At 33.2% G+C, this 17,434-nt stretch overlaps 2 protein-coding genes across 3 annotated transcripts; both read right to left on the bottom strand.

The window, feature by feature from the left end:
• Positions 1 to 1,461: 1,461 nt before the first annotated feature.
• Positions 1,462 to 6,130, bottom strand: LOC142614999 (protein N-terminal asparagine amidohydrolase). Of its 2 annotated transcripts, XM_075787649.1 has the most exons (10): positions 5,919 to 6,130; positions 4,712 to 4,894; positions 4,425 to 4,489; positions 4,225 to 4,324; positions 4,077 to 4,115; positions 3,785 to 3,976; positions 2,833 to 3,011; positions 2,545 to 2,664; positions 1,657 to 1,755; positions 1,462 to 1,536 (listed from the first exon to the last, which is right to left on the bottom strand). In XM_075787649.1, the coding sequence occupies exons 1-10, from the start codon at positions 5,958 to 5,960 to the stop codon at positions 1,530 to 1,532; spliced, it is 1,026 nt and encodes a 341-aa protein (XP_075643764.1). In that variant the 5' UTR covers positions 5,961 to 6,130; the 3' UTR covers positions 1,462 to 1,529. The 2 variants fall into 2 exon arrangements, with proteins under 2 accessions (XP_075643764.1, XP_075643763.1); XM_075787648.1 differs by having other exon boundaries at positions 1,513 to 1,755.
• A 1,424-nt stretch (positions 6,131 to 7,554) lies between these two features.
• LOC142614470 (uncharacterized) lies at positions 7,555 to 13,190 on the bottom strand. Its single transcript, XM_075786990.1, has 7 exons — positions 12,508 to 13,190; positions 11,697 to 11,746; positions 11,538 to 11,610; positions 10,371 to 10,448; positions 9,018 to 9,134; positions 8,118 to 8,197; positions 7,555 to 8,035 (listed from the first exon to the last, which is right to left on the bottom strand). Exons 1-7 carry the CDS (start codon positions 13,030 to 13,032, stop codon positions 7,927 to 7,929), a joined length of 1,032 nt encoding a protein of 343 aa, XP_075643105.1. The 5' UTR covers positions 13,033 to 13,190; the 3' UTR covers positions 7,555 to 7,926.
• Between the last annotated feature and the right edge of the window lie 4,244 nt (positions 13,191 to 17,434).

Genomic DNA, 17,434 nt, shown 5'->3' with positions numbered 1-17,434 from the left:
TACTTTCAACACAGGGCGGCCCATAAATTAGGCCTAGGCCTAAGGCCCCATAACAAAATAAAAAATTTCCTATTAAAAAAATGTCTCATCTCCTTTCGTAAAAGACCCAAAATTTTATAAAAATATAATAATATTTAAATAATTGATACTTTTTTTTAAGATTGATGCTAAATATATCACAAAGTTTACTATAAGTTTAATTAACAAATCACCAATCACATAAAAGAGTAATTCAAATACAAATAAATTAAGTTGTTAAAATTCATCAATTACAGTCATTATTATATTATATTGTGAATATTTTGTAATATATTTAGTATTCTTTTTTTTTCATTTCTAACAAGGCCTCCAAAATAGGAGACCAATAGAAATTTAAACCAATAGAAACCCTAAAATATTTCAAAAAAGATGCTGCAAATGTTATAGATCATCAATGATGACTAATCTCCTCTAATAGTTTGAGACCTTAGTTTTTGTAAACTAATCTCCTACAAAGCCATACACCAAATATTATCTATCTCTTTCTCTTAAAAAAATATATAAAATTATTTAGATTACAACTGTACTTAACTATGCATAGTCACATATCCAACTTAAAGTAAGTTTCTTTTTTAAAAAAATAATATTTTTTTTAGTTCTTTTTGTTTAAATTTATGGTTCAACTATGATATTCAATCCTCTATGTGAAATTATCCTTAGTTTAGTTAGTATTATTCATCAATTTTTGTATTTACATCAAATTAGTCTTAATTTAATTAGTATTATATAATTTTATTTAATTAATATGTACATATAAAGAGGCCCCATATAAAATTTTCGCCCTAAGGCCTCAAATTTTCTTAAGCCGGCCCTGCCTCAACACTAAATAGTAGTAGTATAATTACAGTTCTATAAGCAAACAAAGGCAACACATATAAACCTACAACTGATATTGCTTAAATTTGAGCTTCATCAAACTTTACTAAATGCAGAAGTAGAACCTTGATGACAATGCACTGATCTATTGCTTTTTAGCTGCATTTTACTCTAATCCACAAAAACTGCATGATCATCTAGCTCATTTAAGCATCAATGAAAACCAAAAAAAAAAAAAAAAAAACCTGGTGCACCATACACCTCTGGGAACAAAAGCAAAAGCACTACAAACAGATTTTTAAGCTATGCTACAGCTGCTGAATAACCGGGAACCAATTCAGCATTCAACTGACTTGTAAAATTGGTCTCTTATAAAAGCTTACTGGAATCACATCTTCAATTCAAATGAACCGTACCAGTCACATATTAGATCAATGTACTGACTGATTTGCATACCCAGTTTGGCAACCCCAGAAAAATAGCACACCAATTTGTTTAATCTAGTACAAGATGGCAGTTCAGATTGGATTTTGTGCAACAACAGAAATGTCACTGTACAGACTCATCTTCGAGCTAAACATGTGCAAGTTTCTTAGGTGCTTGGAAGAATCACTATGATTTTGACCCAAACAAAAAAGTCAATTTCCAAATGGGAAATATTCAAATGAAGTTTTTCACAACCTTTTCCATCCTCCATCCCCAGCCCTCTCGAAGACTCATAGCTGCTTCCTAGGAAAGGTTTCTCTCCAATCTGGTTCTTCATAAAGGTTGTGCCAAGAAATTCATAACTGTAATCAGCACCTTTTCCATCCTCCATCCCCAGCCCTCTCGAAGACTCGTGGCTGCTTCCTAGGAAAGGTTTCTCTCCAATCTGGGTGTTCAATCAGATACTCCCATTGCCTAAAAAGAAAAATTTAGAACATAAATTATAAAAATAAAAACTATTACTATTTTCTAACCAAAAATTGTTTCACAAAATATATGTGCTGCAAGTTTTCAACAGGTAAACATCTTATTTTTCACAAGATATCTTCATCCCTCTTTGGATCTCATTTTCTTTTCTATTCCTTTTATAAGATTTTGATTGCAGTTTGTGCTGCAAGTTTTCAACAACGATTGATTAGAAAATAAAAATATATGTGCTGCAAGTTGCTTAAAAAAAGTCTTCATCCCTCTTTGCATCTCATTTTCATTTCTATTATTTTTATTACATTTTGATTGGAGTTTGTGTGTCTATGAAAAAAATATTGCATTATAACATGCTCCTTTTGGGGTTTTTGTGTGTGTGTGTGTGTGTGTTGGGGGTGCGGGGGCTTTTAGGTAGCAAAACATCATGCCATAAACCCAAGTCATGACTTATTAAAGACACAAAAACCACCATATCTATTTATTCTTAAATTATTTTGTTCTCTATCCAGTCAATGGCTATCATTTTGACTTGTATATTGGCATCCAAAAAGCAAATTGTGTAATGCTCAAATAGCTATTGCCTATTAAGTAGTAGTTAAGATGCTTATATCACAGACTGACCAAGGACCCCTAAGGGTAGCACAATTGGCTTTGGACCACGCCTCATGAAGCAGAGGTCACTAGTTTGAATGACCCATTCCCTTTCCCCTCCCCTTAAGCCCAAAACGTACTTATAAGAAAAAAACTGTAAATCCCAGATTTATTTTAATCAGATTATACCTTTTTAAATTATCCACGAAATCTGGAGCCTCAGCAGAAGGAGAAGTGGAACAACTAAGGAGAATTTCTGAATCAGAAAGACTTTGCAGTGTCAAAGAAATACGTTTTTGGCGAAAGCTCCTGTATCAATGGAAAGAAGAGCTCAAAGCATCAGCATAAATGCACGAAAGAGCAAGGAAATACTTTTTTTTTTAAACCAGAAAACTGCTTTGGAAAGAAATGAATCCTGTGCTTTCTTTGAATGCAGATGACAGAAGCTGTAGTTTGTAGGTAGATTAACAATTGTACCAGCAGCATGAAGCAATTCTGAATTGATCAGTTTGAGTATCATATGTCTCAAGCAACTTGCCACTCCAACTGCAGTCCTCATAGGCTGAGGTTACTCGAATTCTCCTAACAATCTCATCCGGACATCTTGAAGTTCTATCAAAACAGGCAGGGGTAACTAATCCAGTGGAAGTTTCTACCTGAAAAATGTTAAAAAAGATTAAAATCAATATTTTAGAACAGTGCTACAAACTTCAACCACATACATTAACCAATAAGGGCTGCAAACATGTCAAAAAACTATGAAGACCACACAAGTAACTGGTTTAGTTATTATGTGTCTTGCTATGTGTCATTAAGTCAGTCCATACAAGAATCTGTCTCACACATGTAACTAGTCTACTCAACAGATGTCTTTGCCTTGCCATTAAACAGATCCAAACTAGAATCTGTCCCAAATCGTATTATATATATACACTTCTTGATGAACCGATACTATTTGATCCATACTAGTAATACTTTGCTAGAAATCAATGCTAAAATCAGAATGCATATCAAATAAATCTTTTGGCCTTGCTTCTGTGCATTTGGGATTTTGTCTGAGACTTCAAATGTGGCAAATTCATCAGAGCTACAGGCTTAAATCATTAAGTTTACAGCACTGCAAGGAGAATATGGGAGAATGCATATACCCAGTATCTAAATAGCTGCCTCTTCCATGACATTTCTCACTTTGTTTTTAATTTATAAGTCCAGGATTGAAGCCAAGGCAGATATATGGGCTGGGTAAATCATTTTTTCCTCCACCACCTTGTCCACAGTAGAAACCAACTAGTATTTTGCTAATACAAGTTTGATATTCCCAGTTTGAAAGAAAGATCTGGCTCTATTTTCAAGCAGGTTTTAATTTATTTGCATGAACTAAACACAGACAAAACATTTAAAATATAGGAATCATAGAGTTGAAGCTGACCACTAAACCATGGAAAATGGGGTATGCATTCCCTTCGGAATCCTTTCTGGTGTTATGCCCAAGAACAAAGAGAGTCTGAACATGAAAATTCTCTGGTCTTGTGAACAAAGCTTCAACTATTTTGGCACACAATGGAAAGGAATGACCATCCAACTGTTCCTGGCTTTCTGATCTAGTGCTAGAGTAAGCATACTGCATAAAAAGTTCAACGCACTCAACTTCAATTATTCTGACTCTTGGAAAACTACATCATGGGAAAATCAATAATAAAGTACAGGATCCCAAACCATACATTTGGTGAAACATCTTCAAAGCCACCGACAAGATGCACCTGCATTCATTTCATTATGCAGTCTTTTCAGTCCATGTAATAGTAATTAAGACCAATAAGCAAATGTCATTGTTGAGAAGCCAAAACTATAGAGAAATAGAGGAAGTACATCCAACTCAGCATCCATATTGTGATCAACAACATGCAATAACATCTGGGAGAGGCCCATGTCCACAATATTTGGAGAATCCATATGAGAAACTGAGGTCCTGCACTTAAAAAAAAAACAGAATCAAATGCAAAGAACCAAACGGAATAAAACTGTGATATTTTTAATAATTCTGTCTCCCACATATGATCAGTTCTTACATTCCATTTTTCTTGTTGCGAATAACAATGCCCACACAGGTTGTTGCTTCATCAGTGCCAACAAACTTATCACATGAAAGGGGAAAACTGATGTTAAGAAGAAAGTTGGAAATAAGAATACTAAACGGCACTGCAGTACTCTATCAAGTGACAATTCATCGTACGAAAACATTTCTAACATTGCTCTAAGGCTATTAAATTGTAAATTCAATTCATAAAACCACACAATTTTATATCCGAAATTCCAAATGGGACTATCTTACAGATTTATTTTTTGGAATACATACATCAACAAATGCAGGGTCAACAGTTCCATATTCTCTTTGGAATAGATAAACCCATTTATTCTTCGTCAATCTATCCATGCCAGACTCTTCAGAAACTGAGAACTTCCTCTCTGGAATAGCCTTGAATGAATTTGAGGCAGATACCAATATAGGGTCTTCCATCAAAGCAACCAGAGTATTTCCCTGTTCATAAGCACAAGTTTTTCGCATTTGTTAGTTATACACATAATATAAGACAGAATTATGCAAGCAGATTATTTGTCAGATAAAACCAAGAATTTACAATCCTACAGGAAAGATTCTTCTCAGAGAAAATGTAATTATTTCCAGAAGTATAAAATTTTGGTATAGTTCATTAGTTGTTGTACCTTAGGTTCTTCCGTGGCACTATAATATATTAATCAATACAGCACATCTTTTTGCAAAGACAATTAAATTCAACCATGTGGTTTATTGGTCAATGCAATTACATGGTTGAATTTAATTGGGAAACCTAAGATATAGTACCTAAGTTTTGTCTTTTCCAGAATTAAATTGCCATAGTATGAAACCAAAATGGTGCAACACATTTATTTCCTTTTCATTCTCTTCAAGTATAAGAAATTTGAACCACAAGAACGCTCTCACATGTACAATATCAACTACTCAACTAAGCTTGTCATCATTAAAGATTCTAAACTCCAGAAGTTGGGAACCATAAGAAAGGCTAACTGAGGCCCCAATCTTGACATTAAGCATCATATAAGAGCAAGTTGTAAGGTGGAATTCCCCCCCAATTGCATTTACACCTATCCTAATTTCTCAGACCATAATAAGAGCAATGAAATTTCACAACCCAACAAGAAGGTAGAGCAGAAAAGAAAGGAAAATCCAACCCAATTTGCATTTCAACAACTTTCATCACAAAACTTCATACCCAAGAAAGTTAAATTATCATCCTACACAGAACTGACAATCAAAGAGTCTCTCTCCAAATCAAATAAACAATAGTCACAAAGAGTCAAATCACAAAATTTACACTCTTTACACCTACAGTGATTACAAATATCACTCCTACAAATGCACAAGGAAACACATAATTTAAAAAAATTGAATTTTTACCAAACAGATTTATGTTAATGCTAAATAAGCAGATGGGTATTTGAAAAAGTGCAATTAAAAGAGTGAAATGGACAAGAAAGAAAGAAAGAAACAGTGAAGGAAGCACCTGAGACGAAGATGAAAATGGGACCCCACCAACAAATATCATGATTTTGGTGCAAAAATAGCCTCCGAAAATTTCTTTGATAGATTGATCTCTCAGAGTGAGTTGCAGAGAAAGGAAGACTCTGTTGACTTTCTGAGTTGGGAGTGGCAGACTGAGACTACAATAGGACACTATTTAACGTTCGAGCTTCGTGAGTTGTGGGGGCTGACAGGAATGTTTTCGTTTGCTTGGGTACTTTTCCTAGACTTAAGGAAGGGTCAAGTCCAAGGTTAAGAACTCTCTAGAAATCTATGCACCTGATGACATTTTCAAGAGCAAATCACATATTAGCGAATAAATATGTAAATCAGTGATGAATGAGAGAGAAATTTTCACTCTTGAGGGGTACAAAATTTCTTTATAAAACCGTAAAAATCTGTTTTTTATGCGGTTATAAATTTCTCTATTCCCTTGTTACGACCTTTTTTTTTTTTTCTTTTTCTTTTTCTTTTTTTGAGACAGTAACTTATATGTTTATCTTACGGGGCGCCTCTCTCACGAGTATATAAAGATATTTTATATTTTGTGGCACTAACTTATAATAGATGAATGGATCTAACTTAAAAAAGCATTAGTATCGATGATGTTAAAAAACTTTTTTTTTTTTTTAGCACCATCAAATACAAATTTATGCTACATGGGTGGAGTCTAAACCAAAAAATTTAGCTCCACAGTTACAATGTTCATAGGTAAAAAAAAATATTATTAAATTATGTACTCACACTAATTTATATTAATATATTATTTTATTTATGTGTTCACACTACTTTGTAGTGAAGATATTATTTTATAGTAGAATTTATATTGTTTTATTGTGTTAAAAGCTAAAATAAAACTACTGATATTGGATGTTTTGTAAAATGAAAAGATAAAATAGATAAAGTAGTTTTTTGTAAAGCCTTATTACTAAATTTATGGCCCCACCAATGTGGATGCTCTAATAGACGAATTGATAGTTTTTTTTTTTTTTTTTTTTTTTTATCAAAAGATGAAAGCTAGGATAGATCATAGAAGAGAACATGGACATGGTTTCTTAGATATTCAGCATGGTATTTGGATGATGGGATGGGTTTCTAAAGGGACAAGATCCCAACGGGTATATGATAAGTGTGTTGATGGTTTTTTGTTTAAGCTTCTCCCCATTTTATAATTGGGATTAACCTGATTTGATTAGAAATTGCCATGATTCCATTATTGAGTCAATATCTTGTTTTTGCATTAGGAAGAGGGTAAGCATCTTCTTCAAAGGTTGGTCGTTGAATTAGTTATACCTGTGGACGAATCAAGGCCTCTTGCTTTGGGACCAAAGAATTGTACTACTTTCGAACATGAAGCTAATAACAGACTTTCTATAACTCACCAAATGATTAAAGGCTGAAATAAAATTCTTCGCTACACAGCACTCAAGGAGGCTAAAAACCTTATGACACAATTCTCCCATAAGAGAACTTGAGTTCAAACACGTGTGCACGCACGCGCACACACACAGTCCATCCAGATCATTCAAACATTGATTCCATATATAGTCCCACACCCAAGTAGGTTAACCTTGGATAGTCGCCCCCTTGCTTTATTCAAGGGGAAAAAAACACAAACAAAACAAACAAGAACTCAGCCCTTGAATTTATAATCGTCAAGAGAAGACAAAGTTTGTTACTACCAAATGACTGGGGGTTTCTAAGGAAGTAGAAAACATCTTTGAACAAAAAATTTAATTAATTACACAGAAGAGAACAATTTTTGCACTCTGGTTTGTAAAAATTTTACCAAAGACAACATTTCTATGTATATTCATAAGCATATGACGCTAATGGTTTTCCTATCGTCTGCTTAAATCTTGATCATCAAAGCCTGCCAACATATTTGAGTACTTTCACTTTCTCGTCGTTCCTGAAACACTGATCTACTGCCTTTGCATGCATCTCATGAGGATACCCCAATGTTGACAATAATGCGTGTTCAAAGTGCATCAGTTTCTAGCAGCTGTATCATTTCTGAACTGTTCTACAAGGGGAGGAAGGAGAAGAGCAAGCCTACTCTTATACCTCGCAATTCGTCGTAACCGCTCTTCCCTTAATCTACATCAAAACATTAAATAGCTATGTTATTTGTTGCAATTACAAAAATGGTACCAATACCATAGGGAACAGAGAAACTTACCGCGCTCGAACCTTTTTAGCATGCTTAACGTGTCTCTTTAACAGATCTTTCGGTGATAAATCCTCAACAGATTCGTCACCCTGAAAGCAGAAACAAACAAGTTAGTGTTGAAGGAGGCAGATGTGTATCTACACTTACCAGAATTTTAGGTTTAGAAAATGGATAAATAAGAATAGAGCCTCACTTAAGTTCCTAAGCCTGTAGTATTTAGCAGCTTATTTCTAGTAGCTTATTTGCGTAGTGTTTATCAAAAGATAGATATATATATATATATGTTGTGTATATATATATATCTTATTTCCAAAAAAAAAAAAAAAACTAAAAGTTAGGTTACTTGCAAAAAAAAGCTGAGACAAAAAGCAAAAAGCTTTTAGCAGATAAGCTGGGCCCAAACACACCAAAGTCTTAAACATCCAAAAAAGACTGAAGATTCAGTAACATACATATTCAACTCTGTAACATATACGTATTAAATAGAACTATATAATTTTTCATAAATCTACGTCAACTTGTCATTAAATTGTTAAATACAAATAAGTTCAAAATCATCTCACTAATCTGCAATTGAAAATATAGCTTTATCCTCAGTTTAAAACATGAAGTACATCATTTCATGATAACAGTGGCATTTTTAAGGAATGCCCCCAAAACAAAATTATGGTTAAAGGATTCAGGGCTCATCTAATAACCCACCATACCAAATGAATACATAAACAGAAATAGATAATTGATCATCGATAACAATGATCACTACGGCATTTTCATTTAGGAAACCCCATTATTGTTATGACAATAATACTGATAGTTCTTTGGTTGTTAAAAACAATGATTATATAGAAAACGATAAAAATAACAATTATAATTATAAAGATCATGATAATAATGATCAGATAAGCCAACCTCCTCATCTTCTTCTTCTTCTTCTTCTTCACCTTCCTTTTTCTTTGACGGATGAGTGCTTGCCGTGGATATAGGCAAAGGTTTTGGGAAAGGCCTCACAACATCCCCATATTGTGGCTGCCAATTGGGAAAAATGAATTTACAAAGCATTAACTCATGCAACCAACTTTTAAGGCCCAATTGATGAAAAGTAAACCAAAGAGCACAATCCACATAAACTTTAATTGAATTGGTGTAACAATGTTCTTAAAAGCAGTTACAAGGAAATCACAAAAATTCAGTTGATTGCCAGCTTCACTGAACTGCTAATACAAAATTTATAGAGAGGAGTTCCTTAAAACACTCTTGATATTCTTCAACAACAACATTGATGAAGGTTCAACTAAAGGATTTATATTGATCATCAACTTAAATCATCTACCATTACATGCTAGAAATCCACTAGGTACAAGATGAGAATTAGAAACAGCAGGGGAGACGTCATCATACACATATAGTAGAATTATAAACTAGAAAATGAGTTAAAGTGAAAATATGTACTATAATTTTTTATTCTCAAAGAAAGCTGAAACTATCAATCATTTCAGCAGCATCTTCAAAATTATGTTAGGAGGCACACACGGTGCCCATAAATGAGCCCACAACAATAAGGTGCGATCTGATTCAAGTTAAAAAACATTACAAAGAAAAGAGGATGACAACAAAAAATGCGAGTTTAGATAGTGGGGAAATGGCTGTACTGAACAGAAAATAAGACTAGATAGGTCTGAATTATATATATATATAGAGAGAGAGAGAGAGAGTATAGAACTTTATTGAATATACTCAAAAAAGAGAACAACAAAAAAGCTTTAGTCTTAGATTTTTTGGGGTTGACTATGGATTTTCAACAAGATTAGTCAAAGTTGGCCACATGCACAAAACAGTGTCTCCAAGTTTGTAGTGAAGTCTACAAAAGATCAGTACTGAATCAAAAGGCTATTGGTAGTAGCATTCTAAAATGACATTATACTCACATCTCTGTATAAGCTCTTTGAAATCAAATATGCAATAAATTTACATTACCTCCTATATTCTTAGCTAATGATGCACATGCACATGTCAATATGTAAATATTGATTAATAAGAAACTGGCATTAGCATAAAAGCTAACAAAAATAAAATTGCATAAAGAGAATCTGCACATGCAAAATTTGTTTTAATACATAAGATTAACATGTAAAAGTTGATAGCTACATTAAGAATCTACACAGAGATTGCTTACGAGTAATAACATTGACGTAAAAGTGAATGAAAAACACAGCATACTCCAAACGCATTATAAGAAAAATCCCCATCCAAAATTATGCAAACCTGAAATTCTTCAGAGATACCATTCCTCAACCATGATCGACAAAGTGCATATAGAGAAGCATCTGGTGTTATATTGACCTACAAACATAAGCAGCAACAAATGTGTCATGATGAAAGGCCAAAATGTTAATTCAAGTCGACATTTTAGTTATAATAAACAGTACACCAAAAATTTAAAACGATTAACACTCCAAATTAACAAAAATAATAGACACTAACATAAGATTTTTTTATCTCTCTTCTTATCCGCTTTATAGTTTTGGATGGTGAGGTAATCGAGTGAGATAGGGATGGCAATAGGACAGCATTAAATATATTTGTATCTCCTGATTTGCAATGAGTGATATTTGAATATAAGACAGATTTATATTAATATTGATGGTTTTTTTCCAAAATAAAATCAAACAAGGGTTCAAAATGAATACTCCTCTTTAGCTAAATCTAGTTCAGCCAATTCCAAAAAATTTTAGCAGAAGATAAGCAGAGCAGGTTTCCTTCCAAACAAAATCCAAACACTTTAACGATTCCATCTATTCTAAACAATGAAAATAGAAATTCTGTAAAAAAAAATCCTTTCCCCTTCTAGCTATTACATGAAGTTGCTTCAGCCTCTATATCTCATGTCTCACTAAATGTCCAAAACTCTATTCCCTTCTGTAACTTCCCTCGTATTGATTTTCCTTTTTTGGGGAAGTATCATGTGCTTCTCTCTCTGTTTATCAACATGTGTTTTTTCTCCTTTTCTTTTGTAAGTTCAGAACTGTGAAAGTTAAAATTTTATATTGATTTTAAACAAACCTACTCAGCTCACCTTTGGTGGTCAGAGATGTAACAGGGAATAGAAATGAGCCAAGCAATGAGATAAGTTCTTACAGAGTTTTTGCTTCTTTTTCTTTTTGGAAAGGGGGTAGGGACAAATGTACTTCAAATTACACAGAATAATTTTCTTATCAACCCATTGCACATGCATCTTGCATCCCACAATTAGTAAATAAAATGCATCCTTTGAACAACATAACCAAAGTTTTTGAACAATTGAAAAACCAATATCTCAGGTAGCTATTTTCAGTGATACTGAATCAAGTCGTGCATGTTCCTTCTGCATGCATGATGCAAATATACATCCAATCAACAACAAAAAAAAAAGAAAAAAAAGCATATGCTTACTTTTCGATCTCTGATCGTGTACAAAGACTCGTCTACAGTTTTGCCTCTAGAGAAAGCATCCAAACTTTTGTCCCTACATAAAGCACCACAAGAGATCAATTAATCTGCACATATATGCATTAATGAAAGAAAAACGATGATGTCTTATAAAGAAGTTACCTGGGATCCTTATAGCCATTATAGTCAGAAACTGAAGTTGGAGGAGCAACCTAAAACAAGGAGAAGACAATCAATATCTGCGGTATTGTTTTTATCTATTGCCACTGAATTCCCATGTCTGACCATGCCAATGTCAGCATAAAAATCAAGCCTATCTAACAGTTATGGAGCTCATGAAGATGAAAATATCGAACTAGTGCCCATCACTCAAAAATCCCAATTGTACACAGAAAACAAAAAAATAATGATAAACCAAAGCAAACCACATAATTTTCAGAATTAATTTTGATAATTAAACACTACCCATCACTCACAAATCCAATTGAAAGCAGAAACAAACAAAATATTAGAAACCAGAAGCAACCAATTAAAGCTGCTCATACATTTTTTATATAAACACTACCCATCACAAAAAATCCCAATTGAACATAGAAAACAAACAAATCATGAGAAACCAAAGCAAGCCACAAATTTTGTTGATATAATTTTGATTAAAAAAAGCCTTACCCATCAAGCATAAACCCCAATTCAACACAGAAAACAAACAAAATACGATAAATCCAAAGCAACCCATCACGAAAAATCCCAAATTGAACATAGAAAACAAACAAAAAATGAGAAACCAAAAGCAACCCATCAAAGTTTTCCATATGTTTTGAAGAAACAAACAACACCCATCACGCATAAACCCCAATTGAACATACAAAACAAACGAAATTCAAAGAAAACCAAAACCAACCCATCAAATTTCTTTACCAAACAGTCAAAACCCATTAAGCAAAAAAGCCCAAAAAAGAAAAAAAGCTGGAACCTTTTGGTGCGTAGAGATAGGAATGCCCTTGATGGGGTTTGTAGCAGAGGGGAGCTGAGAAGTTGGGTGTTGCTGGTGTAAGTGGTGAAGAGGAGGCCTCATCACATGGACTTGAGGGTAAGAGACCAAAGGCCGAGGTGGGTACCCAACACCAACACCAACACCACTTGGAGCAGTAGTAGCAGCAGCGGTTGCTGTTGTTGTAACATTGTTGTTGGCGGCAACAGTGACAGAGTTTTGAAGAGGTGGTTTCGGAATGAAGCCACGGCCAGAGGAGGCAACAGGGTAGAGGATTCCTTGTTGGGTGGGGTTTGGGGATCGGACTTGTGGGTACAAATGGGGGATTTGGTGGTGCTGGTGCTGGTGGGGATGTGGGTTTTGAACGTACACGGGTCTTGCTGGTTGTGCAGGGGATGTGTTTGTGTTTATGTTTGTGTTTATGTTTGTGAGAGGACGTGTGGTGGTGGTGGTGGTTGCGGTTGGTGTTGTGGTGGTGGTGGGAGTGGGTTGGGGATCCAAGGCCATGGTGGTGTGTGGCGGCAAGTGATGGCGGGGAATAGTGGTGAGAGGTAAAAGTTCTAATAAATAGGGGTTTTTGAAAATTTGAGAGAGAGAGAGAGAGAGAGAGAGAGAGAGAGAGGTGCTTTTGATTTTGATAGATCTATCCTACATGTTTGGAGCCCGCTGTTTGGTTTCAATTTTCTTTTTTCTTTTTTCTTTTTTCTTTTTTTTGGGTGGGGGGCGAGATTCAAATAAATTACAAATATAATGGAAAATATAGTTTTATACTTTTATTAAATATTTTCTCCAAGATTATTTGAAGAAAATACAGTTTTAGAATGAAGCTATTTTCACATACTATCAATTAGATGGATATTTCACAAATATATTTGTAGAGTGTGGGAGGCTATGGCCGAAGTTCAAGTCTCTAAGAGGGAGATTCACACATACAAACTTAGATTAGGTTATAGAATTTATAAGTTAGAGTAGGATTTCTATCTTGTATAAAAAAAATGAGAATTTTCTATAAAAAAAACACTTTAAAACACTAGTATATATACTTTCGTGTATGTTCTAATAAGTATTATTGTTTCTAAAAAAAAAAGGTTTTTTTGAATTTTTTTTTTCATTTAAAAAAATCAAAAAAACTAAAAATAATTTATTTTGTAAGTTTTTTTTGGCAATTAAAAAATATTTTTTGAAAATTCGTCGATAGGCACTATATTGAGAGAGATAGAATCTTGTACATCTAATTCATGAATGAATTGACACCTCCCCATGCACAAAGTACTTGAGGGTTTAGGGGGGGAAAGGGTTCGAGTTGCAAGGTTAACAACATGTTGTAATTATCTCTCTCAAAAAAAAAAAAATTCACGGGATAGGCATCTCACATATTTATGGATCTTACACTTGTAGGGTTCACAAGCTAGTAAGAGGCTTGCTCCATGAGACAGACTTATACGATAATTTCTAGTATGATGGAACATTAAAATAAGTCTAAGCTTAAAGAGCTGATAATTTATTACTTTATTGATTTACAAAGAAAATTGTATCATCAATTATTACCTTAGCTTGGGGCATCCTATAAACTTAAATAGCATATTTCTTATTTTGTGAATGGATCTCGTTAAATAATTTTTAGAAAATAGGAAAGATTTCACATTAGCAAGTAATATTATATTAATGGTGCTAGAATTTTTTTTTTAATTATATATGGGAGATAAGTGAATTTTATTCAATACGAAAAGCCTAAACTACATTATAAAGAAGAGTTTGTTCTATGAAACAAGGAGGTGTTAGAAGTTATTAACTTAGTTTTGAAACCTGGTCCATTCATAGAACCGAAAAGAGAAAGGTTCAAGGTTTTTTGGGGTGAACCAAGGTTTAACCGAAGTTGAACCGTGATGGCGTCATAAAACATTTAATAAAAAAATAAAAAAAATAATAAGAAAAAACTATAAAAATAAGCAATCTTGATTTAAAAATATTAAATAAATTTTAAGTACATTATCACAACTTTTAAATAAATATAAAAATAATAAAGCATAAAACATTACATTAAAATTACCATTAATCATTCAAGTTTATAGATATAATGACTTTATGTTTTGATTCTCCAAAAAATAAAAAGAAATACAAAGATTTACTCATTTTATTGGTATGTTTTATTATTATTATTATTTATATAATACTTTCAAGTTTCAAGTAAATAAGTTCTTTAATATAAGAGATCAAAATTCGGTAAGGATATAGTGTAAAACTCATGTTTTACCCCTTCAATCCCAACATGCTACATCAACATGGTGGTCACTCTACAAGTATAAATGCTTGTAGGGTGTGGGGGACAAGAGCCGTAGTTCAAGTCTCTAGGAGGGAACTTCACACACATATACAATTAGATTAGACTAGAATATAAATTCTATCTTGTATCATTTTTAATACCCAAATATAAATTCAATCAAATTGAGAGTTTATTGAGATGTTATTAGGTATGGTAGGATATATTAAATTTTAAGTAAAATTACGATGTGGCAATCTCTTATTGGATAGTGTAAAATATGGATTTTACACTTGTTCTTACCAAATTCAGACTCTTAATATATATAGATAATGTGAATTGCGTTTAAGAAATAACAAATTTTCAACTCGTGATATCTAAGATCTCGCTAAGCAATGAGCATGTCACTAGGCCTGTAGGCTAAGTCTTCCCATAAAACCTTTTCCAAAATGGATGATTAATGTATGTTGCTCTAAGGGCATACATTAATCAGACCCTTTAAACAAATAATAAGAAAATACTTGGCCTTTTAAGTTAAAAAATAATTTAAACAAATAATTAGAAAGCCCAATTCATTCCTACTATCACGTTTTTCCCAAGCAATCCAAATCTGATAGCTTCTTCTAGTCTCTTGCTTTTCTTCCCAACATTTACTTCTTATTCCCCATCTCAGTCTCTACACTCTTGTCTTCCCCAATTTCTCAAACACAGAGTAAAGCAACAAATTATCTTTCTTTCACAGTGGTTCACAGGAAAAATATAATTTCAGATTTTATATGTTTAAAAAACTAGAATGATGACCAATTCTTGATTATCCCGATTCGACCATACGGTCCAGTCCGGATTTCAAAACCACTTATATATTGGCTAGATAACAAATTTAGGGGGAGTTTGGTTCAGTTTTTTGAAATTGAGCTTTTTGGAAAAGTGCGGTTTTCAAAAAGTGCAGTATGAAAACTGGGCTTTTTGTAAAAGTTGAGTGTTTGGTTAAAACTGTTAAAAAATGCTTTTTAAAAAGACTGAATGTTTGGCTAACACTTATAAAAATGGTGGTTTGAGTGGTAAATTACCAAAAAGGACAAAATATATATAACGGAGTTTATTTCATACTTAAATCAATATTGTGAAATTATTTTTTTCTTACTAATATTAGCTAATAATAACCTACCACTTAAGATTTATTGTGAAAGTATTGTGAAAATATTGTGATAAAAATTGATACTGATTTTAATTTGAATGTACTATTAAAATTATTTTTTTCTCTTTCTAAAAAAATTATTTTTTTCTCACCAATATTAGCTAATAATAACCTACCACTTAAAATTTATTGTGAAAGTATTGTGAAAATATTGTGATAACATTTTTTTTTTTTTTTCACCTCTTTTTTTATCCTCCACGTACCGCATTTCTTTCTTTTCTTTTTTTTTCCCCTCTTTTTTTCTCCTGCACACACGTACCCTTACTCTTTTATTTTTATCCTTCTTTCCTCTTTTTTGCCCTACCAGCTACCACTTGCTCCAAACTCCAAAACGTTCCTTCTTCCTCTTTTTTGCCCTACCAGCTACCGCTTCCTCCAAACTCCAGAACGTTCCTTCTTCCCTTTTTTTTTCCTTTTTTTTTTTTTCCGCAAGAACTCATCCGTCCACAGAGCTACCGCAAGAACTCATCCATCCTCTTGGAGAGACTCTTCAACTTCTTCTCCAAACCTCCATAATCCATCCACCGCAAGATGGGTACAAACTCCATTTGAAAGATTTTGCTATATTCTGATTTTTTTTGTTTTGCATTTTGAGGAATCTTAATTGCAAGGGATAGATTTTTTTTTCCTTAACTGATTGGGGAACTTGTTATAGATTTTTTTGTGTTTGGATTTGAAAATTTGTTAATGAGAGGGCAGAGGGCAGAGATGAGAGGAATGAGGAATGGCGTGAAGCTTATCTTTTGATTTATTAAAGGGTAATTTGGTAACTTCACCCAGAGTCCAACAATAGGATTTCTCAAAGTGCACGGGCTTTTGGAAAATGCTCCTCACAGCTCCATTAAGAGAATGCACATTCTCTTCACATGAGCTAAACGCAACTTTTTCCAAAAAGTTGCGTTTTAGCTTCCACCAAACGCATATATTACATTTATGGTTTCAAAACATGCTTTTTGGGTTAGGAAAGCTGAAACAAACAGTGTAGTCATGATGCCATCAAGTTAGAAGTATTTGAACACTCATTGCTAATCATTTCTTAGCAATAGGGTATGGCAAGGTTGATAGGGCAAGGACACTACAACCTATTGCCTCAGCTTCGAGGAATGCTTGAATGTATAAAAAGAATCTGATGGGAAAGCATAGGTATTATTATATTAATTGGTGCATCCAAAATGGTGAATACTAGTTCAAAGCCACTCATTAATGACCTTAATATCATTCGATAACAAACACACACATCATGTGCACCATTCATTAAGAAAATACTAATTTGTAAATAATTTTATATTAACCCATGCATAGCATAGGTATAATACTTTCCTTTTTTTCTTTTTTTCTTTTTTTTTTTTTTATGGGAGCATAGATATAATACTAGTGTCATATGTATGAAAATATATAATATATCAGGAGTTGGGTAAAAATTATGGGTGAGTTTATTCAAAAAAAAAGAA

This window comes from Castanea sativa, chromosome 11 (genome assembly GCF_040712315.1).
Source record: "Castanea sativa cultivar Marrone di Chiusa Pesio chromosome 11, ASM4071231v1".
NCBI classification, from domain to species: domain Eukaryota; kingdom Viridiplantae; phylum Streptophyta; class Magnoliopsida; order Fagales; family Fagaceae; genus Castanea; species Castanea sativa.
This window is presented reverse-complemented; position numbering and strand designations above follow the sequence as displayed.